The sequence below is a fragment of the Myotis lucifugus genome, unplaced genomic scaffold, assembly GCF_000147115.1.
Source record: "Myotis lucifugus unplaced genomic scaffold, Myoluc2.0 scaffold_89, whole genome shotgun sequence".
NCBI lineage: Eukaryota > Metazoa > Chordata > Mammalia > Chiroptera > Vespertilionidae > Myotis > Myotis lucifugus.
The window spans coordinates 1,147,459-1,164,028 of NW_005871137.1; the positions used below are offsets into that span (position 1 = coordinate 1,147,459).

The 16,570-nt window shown below is 38.6% G+C and overlaps 1 protein-coding gene across 1 annotated transcript in view; it reads right to left on the reverse strand.

Moving 5' to 3' along the window:
* The window catches only part of GPD2 (glycerol-3-phosphate dehydrogenase 2), a 135,242-nt gene that overhangs the window by 71,438 nt on the left and 47,234 nt on the right, over positions 1-16,570 (reverse strand). The window contains 1 exon segment of the mRNA XM_006091258.3: positions 6,617-6,788. Coding sequence (XP_006091320.2) covers positions 6,617-6,788 — 172 coding nt within the window.

The window sequence follows — 16,570 nt, forward strand, 5'->3', positions numbered from 1 at the left end:
AATAGAAAGGAAAGAGTAATCCCTATGAAATAACCATCACAGGCATCAAGGTAATAACACACAAATCTAAAAATTGATACATTCTGTACATTGGTACTATAGAACGGGTATTAAGCCACATATCCCATGAAAGAAAAATGATATTATTTAAGGAAAGGGGAGTTTATCTATCTTCAGAAAAGCTTTGGGCACTTACCCTTGTATTTCAAAAAGTCATTGCCATTAATAAGAAAAAGGACTAACCCAAAGGCTAAACATTTTAAATGAAGGATCAGTTTCTCTAAAAAATAACACTCCTGTAAAGCTGCAAAGTAATCCTGGCTTTTTAATCCTCCTGATCAGAATCCTGTGCTTTGGACTAGTACTTTCTAATAGTGAATGTTAGCATTTTATAGAATTGTATAATATTGGATTATTTAGTACCTATTTCTATTTTTATATTAGAAAACAGATAAACCATTAATGGAGATACTTTGTGAAGTTAGAACATATCATTAGCATACTCTGTTTTCCTTAAAAACACAGCAGGCTCAAAAATGTATTAAGCCATAGCATTAATTGTAATAATATAATTTCATGAAAATAAGGGAGTTGCTATTGCTGCTTTTACTTTTTACTTTCCTATATAATAAAAGGCTAATATACAAATTGTCCCCTCAGGAGTTTGACCAACCAGGAGTTCGACCGCTCACTATGATGTGTGCTAACCACCAGGGGATGGACGAAGGAAGGCCCTGGCCGGCAGCTAAGAGCTGAGGGAAGGAAGGCCCCGATGGCTGGCCAGGTCTACGGACCCTATCTGTACATGAATTTTGTGCACGGGGCCTCTAGTTTTATTATAAAAACAGCCAATGTTCAATGAGAGGAAGAATATCCAAATAATACGGAAGCGCGCAAAGAGAGAATAATACATCGCTGGCTTCCTAGTTATAAAACCCAGAGGTAACCAAAGTTAACTATAAAAGTGTCCCCTATATCTTACTAGAAACTTTCCAAGCTTATGAAAGTATACAACTTGTATACTGCTTAGCTTTAAACACAAATACAATTAACAAACTCACTCTTCATAACATGTTTTTTGGTGTGTGTTTTTCACAACTTGTTTTTCAACTTACAATATAGTTTAGCCATTTTCCCTGTAAGTACTTATAAATGCTTTTCAATAACTGAATGTACCTAATTTATTAATCCAGGCACCCATTTTTTGCTATTATAAATATTGGTATAAATAGAAATTTGATCAATATTGCATTGTTAAGTCCAGCTTTGAACTCTTCTAAACACAAAGAAAATTATATGTATAAACACTCCATGGACCAGAAACGTAGCGGTAGCAGAGACCCAGAGCCAAGTAGTCAAGCCCCCACAGCCTCTGTCTTGCTGGCTCTGGGGTTAGAAACAGGCAAAGGAAACCAAGATTTCTGTTCTTAAAGGGTAAGAGGAATAGAAGTCTCCCAGGAAGGAAAGGTAAAGATGCCAGATTAGCACTTGAATGCAAGGATTGAAGAAAGGCTCCTAACCACTGTCTGGGCTGTGCACTATCAGCTGGGCTGTGCCCAGGAGGCAGGAAGACAGACAGCCGGAGAGCAGCACCTGTACCACCAGCTGGTCTGCAGGGTGCCCCAGAGCAACAGAGGAGCAGGAGCCTCACTTTGGTTCTGGGAAAGTCTCTGATGGGCCTGGATGGTGGTAGCAACTCTATCTAAGAGGTGAAGGTCTGGAAACAGAAAGTGATACTCATTGTTTTAATACAAAAGAGGGAAAGGATGAGGAAAAAGTAAAGTAAAAAACAAGATACAAAATAAATGCATGTGGAATCAAATAAAGGGAAATGGATCAAATTCACCTTTAAAAGGTAGATTCTCTCTATTTGGAATAAAAATCCAGGTATATGCAGTGTACCATAACATACTAAAGCAATAGATGTAGAAAAGTTGAAAATAATTATGGCACAAACCTTGTTTGATGTTACAAATATTTCCCGTTATCACATGTTTGTTATAATTCTGCTATAGATAAAGTTTTATATTTATGAAATTAAATTTAGCAGGATTTTCCAAAAGAAAAATGTCTTTATTGGTGTCTTGCTTAAAAGCATCTTTCCTACTCCATTTTTTTTAAAAAAATTGCATATACTTTCTTATAATAGTTTTATAGTATTTTGTTAAATCCTTGATCCACATGGATTATGATAAACATAATCTTGGATTATGATAAAAGAAATCTTGGATTCCTTTGCCTGTTTCTAACCCCAGAGCCCAGCAAGACAGGCTGTGGGGGCTTGACTACTCGGCTCTGGGTCTCTGCTACCGCTACATTTCTGGTGTGTGTGTGCGTGTGTGTGTGTGTGTGTGTGTGTGTGTGTGTGTGTGTGTGTTTGGGGAAGTAGATACTCCAGCATCACTTATTAATAACTAGTAATGACAGACCTGAAATGTTGTCTTTACCATATTCTAAATTATATGTATTTAGATTGATTTTAGAATCTTACTTTTGTTCACTGATCCCTCTATTCCTTTAAAAGAACTTTAATATCTGACCGATCTCTATCTTCTTTATCATTATTCTTTTTCAAAATTAATCTAGTAAGTCTCATAGGCTTATTTTTCCAGATACACTTTAGCACAAGTTTCTCTACTCCTGCCAAAGAAAATCACTATATTAATTAAAATTACATTAAATCTCCACATTAACTTTAGTAGAAACTTGCAATCTAGTCTAATTAGCAGTGTCCAGAAAACTTTCACCTGCTGCAATTCTACTGTCCTGAAATAGGAATTTCTCTTCCCCCGTGGTGGGAGAAGGTAGAAGTGGGGAAAGGGGTAGAAACCTGTATGCACTATTTTCCAAGGCGCTCCCTTTCCTGCTTTTGTCTGCAATGCACACACCTCCTGCTTTTCATAAACCTTTACTTATGCAAAAGAGTGTTATTACATTCCTTCATTTGTGTCTGAGAAACCTGAGTTCTCTGTACAGTTAGGAGACCAGCAGGCGTGGCTCATAGATTTGAGCATGGACCTATGAACCAGGAGGTCACGGTTCGATTCCAGGTCAGGGCACATGCCCAGGATTGCGGGCTCGATACCCAGCCTGGGGCATGCAGGAGGCAGCCGATCAATGATTCTCTCTTATCATTGATGATTCTCTCTCTTTCCCTGACCCTTCCTCTCCAAAATCAATTACAAAAAAAATTTTTTTAAAAAGACACCTGTGGAAAGTCATGGTGCTAGTAAAGGATGAAACCAAAATTTTATCCCAATTCATTCTAAGTTTACAACCTGAGCCCTTAATCACTGTGCTGTTCTGCCTTAAACTTGAAGAAACTGTAGTGAGAATTCCAAAATTGCTAGCTAGACCCACTCATAAACTGAAAGTATACATACATTTTTAAACAAGCGACCGATAATTAATGTTTTCCTCCAGCGAAAAGCAGTCTTCTCTGGAATTTGAATAGGTTACATTTATAAATCAGGTTTTAAACCAAAACCGTACTAGGTGATTTCTGATACATAAGTAAAGTCACATAAAAGAACATGAACAACTGAATAAAAACAACTTGAAGAATGCTGGGAGTGTGAATATATTTGTCAGCTTCCCCTCATTCCAGCTCTCTTTGGGGACAAAGTGCCCACAACTGGGCTTCAAGGCTGTGCTTCTGCCCAGGAACTGGACACAGAGGTGTCAAACAGTGAAACAATTTCTAATTAGAGACCTGTAGGAGAACGTGAGGACTGTGCAAATTACGTTTATAACATAATATTCCAAATGAAAATTGATTCCCAAAAAAATGCAGATGGTAAGAATGCAAATAAATGTTCATTATGAAGACTTCATAACTTTTTCTCTTCCTTGTACTTTTTGTTTATCCATTACCTAAATTGCACTGGGGCATAGTATTTTATCAAAAAGCTTGTGCAAACATTTTTATACAAACCCTTAGATATCTAGTGTTCCCCCAAAACTTTGATGTCCTGAAAAATCTAATTATTACTGGTAACTTTAAAAGATCACAGTAATTTATTTTTGTCAAATGTGACTAAAGATTAATGGATACAATCAGGAATAATTTGGTAAAAACATATCAAATGCAGAGAAAGCAAAATTTGTTGTTAAGTGAAGCATCAAATATAATAAAAGAGCAAATTCCATGAATGAACAGCAACAATGCACAATTCATTAACCAAATGCCCATGACTATTTCACACTTCAGAGGGCCACTGATATGATCAGGAATGGTAGTAAAAGGATAAATATAGATTAAGTTCAACATCTCTATACATTTTAATTATAAAGGCTACCCCCAGAGAGCTACCAGCATAAAAAAAAAGAAATACAAACTAAGGTTCATCCATCCCCTTTATAAATCACAATTCCACATATATCAAAAACACATTCAGTCAATTATTGAAAAAAAACAGCAGTCAATATACCAAGAGATATTAAAAGTATAGCACTTTCTTGGCTGTTACTAATTGTAAAAATTAAAAGTCTGGTCAACATTCAGACTCTGGAAACCCTTATCTCTCCAGAATTATCACTATCCACAATCACCTATTCCAGTGGTTCTCAACCTTCTGGCCCTTTAAATACAGTTCCTCATGTTGTGACCCAACCATAAAATTATTTTCGTTGCTACTTCATAACTGTAATGTTGCTACTGTTCTGAATCATAATGTAAATATCTGATATGCAGGATGGTCTTAGGCGACCCCTGTGAAAGGGTCGTTCAACCACCAAAGGGGTCGCGACCCACAGGTTGAGAACCGCTGACCTATTCATTAACTTGTTAATGTCCTGATCACTACTGACTGTCCTTCACTGCTCAAAGGAAAAAAAGTATTTGTTCAGCAAATATTAATAGATTATAAGCTTCTTGAGGGCAAGGCCACATCTTCTTATTCTGTATTCTCATAGCTGATTTAGTACTTGGCTCACATCAAAAATAATGTGTATTGTATATATGTAAAGACAGCGAGAGGGCACAGGCCGGGCTGAGGAGATCCCCCGCCCCCGAGTGCACTGTTTTCAAGTCATTTTCATGACTACACATTTAATCCTCTCAACATCATCTACAGAAGGTATTTTTCCTTACTTGAAAGGAACCTGAGAGAAATTAACTAATTTGCCCCAAGTGTGTGTGTGAGAGAGAGAGAGAGAGAGAGAGAGTGACTCCACATTAATAACCAGAGGAAAGAAATTATTCTATTAAATATATCTTAAGTAACAGCATTGGTGTTCCATACCAAAATGCCTTTCTTTCCATGTCATGTTTCCATATTTTTTTTTAAATTGATTTCAGAGAGAAAGGGAGAGGGAGAGATAAAAACATCAATGATGAGAGAGAATCACTGATTGGCTGTCTTCTGCACGCCCCCTACTGGGGATCAAGCCTGCAACTTGGGCACATGCCCTTGGCCGGAATCAAACCTGGGACCCTTCAGTCCGAAGGCCGAAGCTCTATCCACTGAGTCAAACCGGCTAAGGCAGCCGTGGGCAAACTACGGCCCGCGGGCCGGATCCGGCCCGTTTGAAATGAATAAAACTAAAAAAAAAAAAAAAAGACCGTACCCTTTTATGTAATGATGTTACTTTGAATTTATATTAGTTCACACAAACACTCCATCCATGCTTTTGTTCAGGCCCTCCGGTCCAGTTTAAGAACCCATTGTGGCCCTCGAGTCAAAAAGTTTGCCCACCCCTGGGCTAAGGTCATGTCTCCATTTTTAATGAATTTTTCTAATGTCTTTCCTAATGTTAACTAATAGAGTGACTGAGAGAGAATAGATTAGCAACAGTTTATTCACATACACTGGAGTTTCCCAAACTGCAGTCCTTATTTCACTAGAAGAAATTATTTTAAAAGATACAGGAACAAAAAGTTATTTTAATAGAATAATTCACTTTAATAAATCTTTTCTACTCTTAACTGACATAAATGTGATTTCAGATCATATACAAATATTTCTTACTAGAGGCCCAGTGGACGAAATTCATGCACTCAGAGGCGGGGGATCCCCTCAGCCCAGCCTGTGCCCTCGCGCAGTCCAGGAGCCCTCGGGGGATGTGGGGAACGGGCCTAAGCCAGCAGTTGGACATCCTTAGCACTGCCGTGGAGGCTCCCACCACCATCGCTTGCCAGCCATGATCCCAGCTTGTGGCTGAGCGGTGCTCCCCCTGTGGGAGCACACTGACCACCAGGGGACAGCTCCTGTGTTGAGCGTCTGCCCCCTTACGGTCAGTGCGCATCATAGCGACAGGTCGTTCTGCCATTCGATCGATTTGCATATTAGCCTTTTATTATATAGGAGGATTTCATAGAGATGTATTTACTTTACTATGTATTAAAAAATTTATAAGAACATCAGCTCATAAAATCACAGGAATACAAACTTTCCTTTTTAAATTCATTTCCATGTAAAACAGTACTATTTAATCTTAAAACTGTGCAACTGCCTACATCAAAAAAATATATGAAGGTGCTTCACAAAGGATGGAAAATTAGTAAATGCAACCGAAACGTGACTGCCAGCATAGAGGCCGACTGTGTGTGTGTGTACTGGGCAAGAAAGGTGGAAACTTTCTTTATCTGTGTCACGTCCGTCCACACCAGCCTTACCTCTGGTGACAGCATCTAGTGCACAGCCACACCCTGTCGCTCCTCCTCCAATGACAAGGACATCAAATTCAGGCGTGTTTCTCAAAGTCAGTATCTGAGCTTCTCGGGAAGGAGGATCCTTGTTCACTGGTTCCGAAATGTTCTCGGCTGCTTTAACATAGGCCAGGGTCATCTGATGCAAAAGGAGACCGTTTTCAGTTGTTCGTCTGGAATGCTCACTTAATAAATTTTACAACATGCTAAAAGAGAGTTGCAAGGAGATAAGGAATACCAGAGCTAGACCTCAGTCCACAGGCCACATGGAGTTATACCACCAACTATCTTGGGAAGAAAAAAGTCCTTAAAATCTAGGTGTGTTTTTTCCCCATGAGTCACAACTACTGAGCCATGGAACACTTGGTTTCAGATTCCACCTCTCAACTGCTTGATTTGGTTTCATATACAAACAAGTTTAATTATTCCCCACACCGTACAGCAATTCCCAAACACCTTGTCTAAGACAATATATAGGGAACATAAGGATATGTTTTTATCCAGTAGCAGCAATTCGTTCAAATAACATTAACAAGTTTTGAGAGGAGGAGGTTTTAAAAAGCACTTTATGACTTTCTGCAATTTCTTAAAAGTATGTGCTCTTCATTCCTTAATTCCCCTGATGAAAATATATTCTAGAGTTTGAGGGTCTATAAGTTTAAAAAGAATCTGTTTAACACAAGTTTAAATCATCAGCTAAGGCCAACGGGAATGATATTTTTCAAAGATTGTAGTCAGAGCTTTGCCCATTAAGTGTTTTACTATAAAATTACAAATTTTATACATTTAATATACACTGTTTTGATTTTTGAAAGTTCTAACAATAATATAATTAAATCCAGCCGTAGTCCCCCTAAAGAATAATGACCTTCTCTCATTAGAATGTAACTTATCATCCTAAATCCAAAATGATGCTGGCCTTTAAAAAAAACAAACAAAAAAAAATAGCTCTCAGAAGTCAGAGTCAAAGGCCTAGAAAAATAGGTAAGTATCTGTTTTTCCCCCAAAATGCTAACATGAGGTTCATTCACTATAATGAACAGTGCTGGCTAGCGTGGCTCTGAGAGATCATTACCCACAGATATATCATTTCTGTATTCTTTTCTTTAAATCACAGCATCTGGACAAGCCATAATGCCGTGTTTTCCCAGAACCACAGGCCACAGCTTGCTCAAGAAAAAGGTGATCTATGGCTGACGAAGAGATTGTTCTAAGTGATTTTTGTTCATTTAAATAGAGTAAACCAAACTCCTCCTTGTGGTCATATTTAATTATAATCAGGCCAATTGGATTGCTATAAAAATAAATCTAGACGCCATAGAGTATGCTGAAAGAAATCTAGAGTTGGGTCAGCAGGTCCTACTTTAGATCTTAGCACTCTTGTTTACTAGTAATGTGACTTTTGACCCATGAACTCTCTGGACCTTGGTTTCTTCCCCTGTAGAATGGGATAATGTCCTATGATGTCTCTCTTCCTCTCTGAGTTACCCTCCACCTGAATGTACAGTAACATGAAAGTAATTGGTCAACTATAAAGTACCACCACCAAAGAATTGTTGTTTGATTCCTTAGTAGTATATAAAAGGGAACTTTCAAAACATATTTTACTAAGAATCATAAAAACAAAAGCTTATAATCAGGTACCATAATTTTCAAGCTATTAATTCTGATGCCAAGCCACAAAATCATATTCTCCTTTACTAGTATATAACTTATCCTAATTACCTGCTAAAAACCATTTCCCTGTGTTCACATTTACATACATTTAAGGCAACAAACTAAATAAATGTAACTGCTAGGTGCTGTGGAGACTAAAATAACTTTTAGTCATGGTCTATACCTTCCATCATTTAATGAGGAAAAATAATTTACACACACACACACACACACACACACACACACAGCACTGAGCTATGGCCATTCCGATGAGGGAGTCTTTCATTTGAGGATTTCAAATGGGCCATGAGACTGACAAGTGACTAAACTGTCAGTGCGTTTTCACACAGCAAAAGAATTTTCCTGATATTTTCCGTTTGGTAAGTTTCCTAGAAATACTTTAAAAAAAACTTAAAAAATAAATTCAAGTTCTAATGCAATATATCTTGATATACTTGATTAGAATTTGGTAATGCTAAAAGCCCCATATTTTTCTCTGTTCACAGGTGATAACTATGAATATTAAACTCAACTGAACTTCTGCAAGATTACTAGATCTGATTGATGGGTATCTCTCATGCCTTGTGGGTATGTCATTGCATTGACTACACTGATTTTTCTGTCGTCATCCCCTGCTCATCCTTCTCACCAGCATGTTCTAATTTGTCTCATCTTAACAATCAAAAACATCTTTTAACACACGTTTCTAATAATCAATCTAAAAGTTCTTAAAAGCCCTGTATGCCCTTGCTTTTTCTACTGTCTCGCATCCTACCCACTCCTCAATTCATTCTAATATCGATTTTCACATACATACGAGCACCACCACCATTACCAGTGGCTAATGTCCACTATAGCTCTACTAGTAAATTTTATGAGCACATTCTATCCCTGATTTACTTGTCATCTCAGCACACACATAACTGTTCACTCACCTTGGCATCTGGGAGACAATCTTATGAGTTGAAATTCTCTCTCTCTCTCTCTCTCTCTCTCTCTCTCTCTCTCTCTCTCTCTCCTTTTAACAACTCCCTCCTACTTTCCTTTGGACATCCCTCTACCTAACATTGAACACTGAGGTTCCTCTTGGATCCGCCCCCGTCACTATTCTCAGATCACTAAAAACTCTCTTTAGAGAATCTCCTCAACCTCCATACTGTCAGATATCTTTTATACCACACTGACTTCCAATTTTGTTCCCTTATTTCAGAGCCAGATATCAAACTACCTACTTGGTACCTCCATTTAGACATCGCGCATATATTTCAAAACTGAACTGATGACTATCTCCCCATACATTTTTTCCCTGTCAATGTTCCTCATCTCATGAAGGTACCATTATACATGTAGTTGGGTGTACCACTCTCTCAAGTCCCATATCTGATGAATCACTGAGTTCTACCAACTCCACCTCCAAAAAAAAATTCTCACATCTAATCACTTAATCTTCACTGCCATCTTTCCAGTCAAGGTGTCTTCCCTTTCCCCTATAAGTAGAGGGGCCTATACTAATATGATATCCTCCTTCAGATCTTCATACATTTGCTGTGTCTCCTTCCAAGTCATTATCTACACTGCAGCTAAGGTAATAATTTTTAAACCCAACTAACATTATTTCCAAGTGTAAAACCTTTCAAGAGTTTCCAACTTAATTTAAGTTAAAGGTAAATATCTTTACTCTAGTTTCCAAGATTCTTCACAGTGTTTTAGAGTAGACAATACCAGTGCTGGTGAGGATACAACACAGTTGGAACCCTCTTACATTGCTGGAAGAAACACAACGTGATACAGCTATTTTGGAAAACAGTTTGGGAGTTTTGGATACTATAAAGGGAAACATACACATACCATACAACCTAGCAATTCTCCTAGATAATTACTCAAGAGAAATGAAAACCTACATTAATACAAAAACCTGTAGGAACATGTTTACAGTGGCTTTATTTATAATTGCCAAAAATCAGGAAAATCTCAAACATACTCACCTGACTAAACAAACTGTCATATATCTATGCAATGGAGTAATAACCAACAATCTAAAGAACAAACTACTGATAGATACATGATATGAATAAATCTCATATTCATTATGCTAAGTCATATCACCAAATTATGGTTTTCCACCCAAATCTGGCTGCCACCTGTATTTTTTGTTTTGGGTTTGTTTGTTTGTTTTTTCTATGTGTTTTTACTGATTTTAGAGAGAGAAGAAGGGAGAGGGGAAGAGAGAGAAACATCAATCCGTTGCCTCCCATACACACTCTGATCAAAAGCCTAATCCACAACCTGGGTATGTGACCTGACTGGGAATCAACCCTGCAACCTTTTGGCTCATGGAACGATGCTCAAGAAACTGAGACATTGGCCAGGGCAACTACCACCTGTTTTAATAAATAAACTTTTATTCAAACACGACCACACACCATCATTCATGTATCAGCCATTACTGCAATAGCAGAATGAGTATCAACAGAGACTATATGGCCAGCAAGCATAAAACATTTATCACCTAGCTCTTTACTGAAAAGTTTGCCAATCCCTGTGCCAAGCGAAAGAAGCTAGACTCAGAAGAGTATATATGATATGATTCCACTTATATGCTGTTCTGTAAAGCACAAATGTATAGGGTCAGAAAACAGATCACCAGTGATTGCCAGGGTTTGGGTGTTAGGGGCAGGGAAGATTGACTACAAAGAGGATAAGAGAGAACTTTTAAGGATGATAGAAATGTTCTATATCTTGATTGTGATGGTGGTTATATGGTTTATGTACTTGTCAAAACTCCCAGAAGAGTATATTATAAAGGGTGAATTTTACTGCATAAAAATTGCACCTCAAATTACACATTAATAAACTTTACTAAAAAAAAAAATAGTACTATAGTCATTCTGTATCAGGTGCTATTATAAAGATTTTTTTTTTCCTACTCATTTAATCCTCACAATAACCCTATGAGCTTAGCATTACTATGGTCTCCATTTTACAGAAGTAACAGAGAAGTTAAGCACTCTATACGGCAGAGCTGGGAATTGAACCCACAGTCTGGCAATGGATACTAAGTTTTATATTGCTATACCATACCGACTCTACATATAATCTGAAGGAAAAAATAAGAAAACAGACTAAATAGTTATAATAGGATGAGTTATCACCGGTTGCCAAATGCGGAAAGTTTTTTGGGTTTTTTTGGTATGGTTTTGTTGTGAAGGTTTTGCTGAACAGTCCTCCCAAAACAATTTTTTTTTAACTATACGGTCCTATTGAGGATAATTTATTTAATTTCTGCCACTACATTTAAAATAAGATTTTATTTTTGTTTACTTTTTTCATAAAAGCTGGAAAGTGTTGCAACTGAGAAGCTAAGCACCACGTTTATTTTAGAGTCAGTAAACAGCCTAAGGCCCTACTTCTAATTATGACAAGAGAAAGACTCATTTTGGCTTCATATGGCTTTGAGTCACAAAAACACATCTGCACTCTACCTTCCCGAGAATATGTTGATGGAGGGGAAATAAAGAAGAGAAGCAGCAGGAAGGAAACAGCAGTGGCAAGTCACAGCGTGCTCTGAGAATAGAGGCCTTTGTGCTCCAAATCTCCCCAGCCCTCTTCTCACCCTCCTTCTTTCCAAGGCAGTTTGAGTAAATGGGAGTCTGGGAGGCAGGCTCCATTGCAGGACTGATGCAGAGACTCTGGGAGAAGCCTTGGACAGGCCACCCGTTCTAAACCACCTGAGACACCAATCTCTCTCCTGTGTCCTGAGAAGACATCTCACCCACTGTCACTCAATCAATATGCACTGCAGGCCCTCAAGGAATCTACACACTGGAGGACAAAACAAAAAGATAAAAAGGAAATTATGATATCACTGAACGGCTGGATTTAAGACAGAGAAGAGGCTACCAGAGCAACAAGTGGCACCCCTAGTCCAGACCTGAGAAAGTTTCCTGGAAATTACAGCTGAATCGGGTCAAGATAGACTAATACATTAGCTGGGTGACAATAACAGGGAAGGAAGTCGTATTCAATAGCATGTGCCAGAAGTCATACTAGCGAATTAGTCAGCACAATACTTTCTCAAAAGCATGAGCTACACTTCCAATATTTAAAAGCTAAATTAGAAAATGTCCATCTGAGATCAATCTGCTGAAAGGGAACAGCAGTTCTCCCTTAGGCAGGACCTGTGCTCTTGTTAGCCCAGCATTCCCATTCACTGGCTTCATGGGACCAGTCTGGCCCTTACGGGACCAGCAGTTTGCCAACCCCGACCTAAGACAGGCCCAGTCCTACCAGATTCAGAATCGATTTCCTAATTCAGCCATTGATGCCAGAAGAAAGGAGACACACACAAAGCAAACTGCCTTTTGCTTAGCACAGTTCCAACTACAGCTCCCCAACAAAAAAATTCTTATCTTAGAAGAATTAGAAGATCTAATATAGAATATTATTTTCATGTTGTTATTTCTGACTGTATTTAATTATTATGGACTATGAGGAAGTAGCAGTTTTATTAATGTGTAAGCAGATTTTTATATACATTTGAAAAAGATAAAATTCTTCCAGCGTTCTGATAGAAAGCATACAGCTTTTGTCAGGAGACAGACTGGCACGCTGAACACCGACATGGAAGTGAAAGCCAAGCTCATAGTCTTTGAGAGCTTACATCCCAGAGAACAGAATGGGAGTCAGAATGAGATCTGTTTCACTGTGCCTGTGCACCATTAGCCTTGCAAATTAAAAAAAAAAAAAAAGCCTAGACACTTGCAACTTCGGGTGAGACCGAAAACAAGATCTAATAATTAGTGTCTATTTCTGAAAGAAGTGCATATTTAAAGACCACAGGCAATTAACAACCAGGTTGTCCTGTAATCATGTAGAGTAATAATTGGAGTATAAAGGAGGGTTTCATGCAAATCACTTCATGCTGCAACTATCATTTTCTCCCATATTATGTGATTCAATCACACATTGATAATGGAACCGTTAAATTTGAGGGAAATTGCTTCGTGTTTTGTTGTCACTGAAACAGGCTGACTATATCTGTAGATTCCTGGAAAGTAAAATGCAACAAGCACCTCCTAACAGTGAACCTTAAGATGTTTTCATGGCCTTCACCTCCTGAGTCACTTTGTGATCCTAAACTGATGGTTTTCCTGTAACTACATGACAGTAAGCAACATTTCTCAGTGTAAACATACTTGGTGATGGAGTCATGATTACTCTGTAAGAACGGTTGCAAATGGGTAGACTGTTATCTCCATTGGGGACCAGACAAGAGAAAACAAGACAAGTCCATCCTTCCAGGGTGGCTGAGAATGGAGTTCTAGTTCACCTTGAAGGTGCTATACAACCGTTAAGTGGCTGGGTTCCTTTGAGAAGTCACAGAGAAACTTTAATAGCAATTGTACTATATCATTATAAAAGCTCATATAGCTGGAAACCCTTTGGCTTGTCCACCTTCAAAGAAGCTCACATCATAATAGACTACATAAGCTGAGGTTTAAGAAATATGTTTCATTGGTTTTCAAATAAACATTTTTAAAACATAGAATATGTGTTTGGAGGTGTCTAAATTTGGCATTGTTCTTCAATTCCCATAAGGTGCTGAGGATTAGAAGATCTGGAAAGGAAGCCTGAGATCCGAGAGGCAGAGAGGGAAGCGATGAGAGTTGTCACTGCCTCGCTGTTGTTGGACCACACACTCTAACATGCTAGCTCCTTTATGTGTCATGGCTACCACAGAAGGGAGGCATCCTTTGACCAGAGAGGACACTGGGTTTTTTGATTCCTTAGGAAAGTCACTGAGTCACTGGAATCACATTTTGATCGCAGGTTTGACTCTAAATCACATGTCCTCACCTCTGCTAGGTTATCTTTGCCTATATGTTTGGGTTACCTGGACCCCAAGACCCACCAGCTTCTCTGACACCAGCAATGCAGGAAAGTATTGATGGCAGTGTAATCAGAAGACCCATGGACTTGTAGCCAGCCATCCTGGGCAATGAAGATGACAACCAGGTTCCAAGAAACAGCACTTTTCCTTAAAACCTTCCCCAATGTATATACCTGGAAGTGGATACAGAACTAAAAGAAGGCTTACTCTTCCCCCATCCCTCCCAGGTGAATAAGATGTTGACCCAGCCCAGCAGGCATGGCTCAGCGGTTGAATGTCGACCTATGAACCAGGAGGTCACCGTTCAATTCCCAGTCAGGCACATGCCTGGGATATGGACTCAACCCCCAGTGTGGGGCATGCAGGAGGCAGCCAATCAATGATTCTCTCTCATCACTGATGTTTCTATCTCTCTCTCTCTCTGAAATCAATAAAAAAATATTTTTTTTAACGATGCTGACCCAATGAATCAAATGACCAAGCAATCCAGATGACCATTGGCTACTTTTTAACCTTATGTTCAAAACCATTTTGGGGCAAATTTGTGATGCACACTTTCCATGTCCCTGTGAATTATTTCATCGAATATACACATATTTATAACTTCTCCAGTTTTTACTCACAAGCTTATCATTAGATCTCAAAACTTCATTGTTGAAAAATCACAAATTTCAAAATAAGCAAGTAAAATTAATTTTGCCTAAATTATCTTAAAGCATCTATTTTCTTATTAACTTGCAAAACTCTACCTAGAGGAAACTTGCCTAACATAAACACAACTTAACTATTTTTTTAATATATTTTATTGATTTTTTACAGAGAGGAAAGGAGAGGGATAGAGAGTTAGAAACATCGATGAGAGAGAAACGTTGATCAGTTGCCCCCTGCACACTCCCCACTGGGGATGTGCCCACAACCAAGGTACATGCCCTTGACCAGAATCAAACCAGGGACCCTTGAGTCCGCAGGCCGATGCTCTATCCACTGAGCCAAACCGGTTAGGGCAACACAACTTAACTATTAAGCAGGAAGATGGGGAGGGAAAAGCTAAAGGACTCTCCCCAAAAGCATTTATGGAAAGTTTCCCCAGTCCCACAATATCCCCAAAAAGTTTCTTAAAGAGACCTTAAAATGAATAAATAGTTGAAAATGAAATGCAAAGTCAAATCAAAATGAATGTCAGTGTTGCTCAGTTTGCGACAGCCTAGAAGCTCACCAGCTGTCAACGCTAATCATAGCTCAGCCGTTGACTCACTGTGTGACCTATAGCAGTACAGTTAACCTCGCTGATTTTGTATGCCAGCAGTAAAATAGCATCACAAACTCCTCGAAAGCCTGGCGTGAGTTAGAACTCAAAGATATTGCCATGGCCCCACTTTGGGAGCTAAGTGTTAAATAAAAACCAAAATTATAAGGAAGATGATAGGATGCTCTTCAAAGAACATTTCCAACTCTGTCTGCATAATTTTAGTGCTTTGATGAAACATGCCTCTGAAGAAACAGTGAACCATATAGAGTAGTTAAGAATAGTTTCAACTGGCCTTATCGAAAATACAGTGCATTCAGAATCTTCACCAAGCTTTAGATATCAGACACAGCCTCAATATATTTAGTTGTGTTTCTAGGAGAAAAAAAGTCCTTCCAGGAATCTATGCACAGGGTTCTCTAAGCAAGTGAAGTAAATGAATGATAGAATCTTTGGCATAAACTTACAATAAAATTCTGATCAAAAGAAATATAGCTCATTGGTCAATAACATCAAAAACTAGTCAGGACACAGATGTAATGGCGGGATGGGTGTGTAACCAAACCTTTTCTCTTCTTCCAGAGAACACTACTGGATCACATTTTCCACCTTCCCTTACGACTGGCTAAAAATGATCCAGTAGGTCAAAAAGCCCTATAATGGCTCTAGCCGGTTTGGCTCAGTGGAAAGAGCGTTGGCCTGCGGACCGAAGGGTTTGATTCCAGTCAAGGGCTCAATCCCCTTAGGGGGCATGCAGGAGGCAGCCGATTAATGATTCTCTCTCATCATTGATGTTTCTATCTGTCTCTCCCTCTTCCTTCCTCTCTGAAATCAATAAAAGTATATTTAAAAAAAAAAAAAGCCATATAATGTGTAACAGCCACTAAAATAAAGGGACAGAGGTTCCTGAATAATTTCAAGAAACAAGCCCCCAACCTATCCACCCTGGACTGTAATGTGGCGAGAAATAAACCTTCACTGTAATGAGATTTGGGCATTGTTTATTACACCAAATAGCTTACTCCACTAAATACACCAAACATGAGATATGTGTAGCATTCAAACCCAAGATGCACAACTTGCCTACTTTGTATGTAGTCTGTACACGGTCAGAATCTTCCTGGGACAG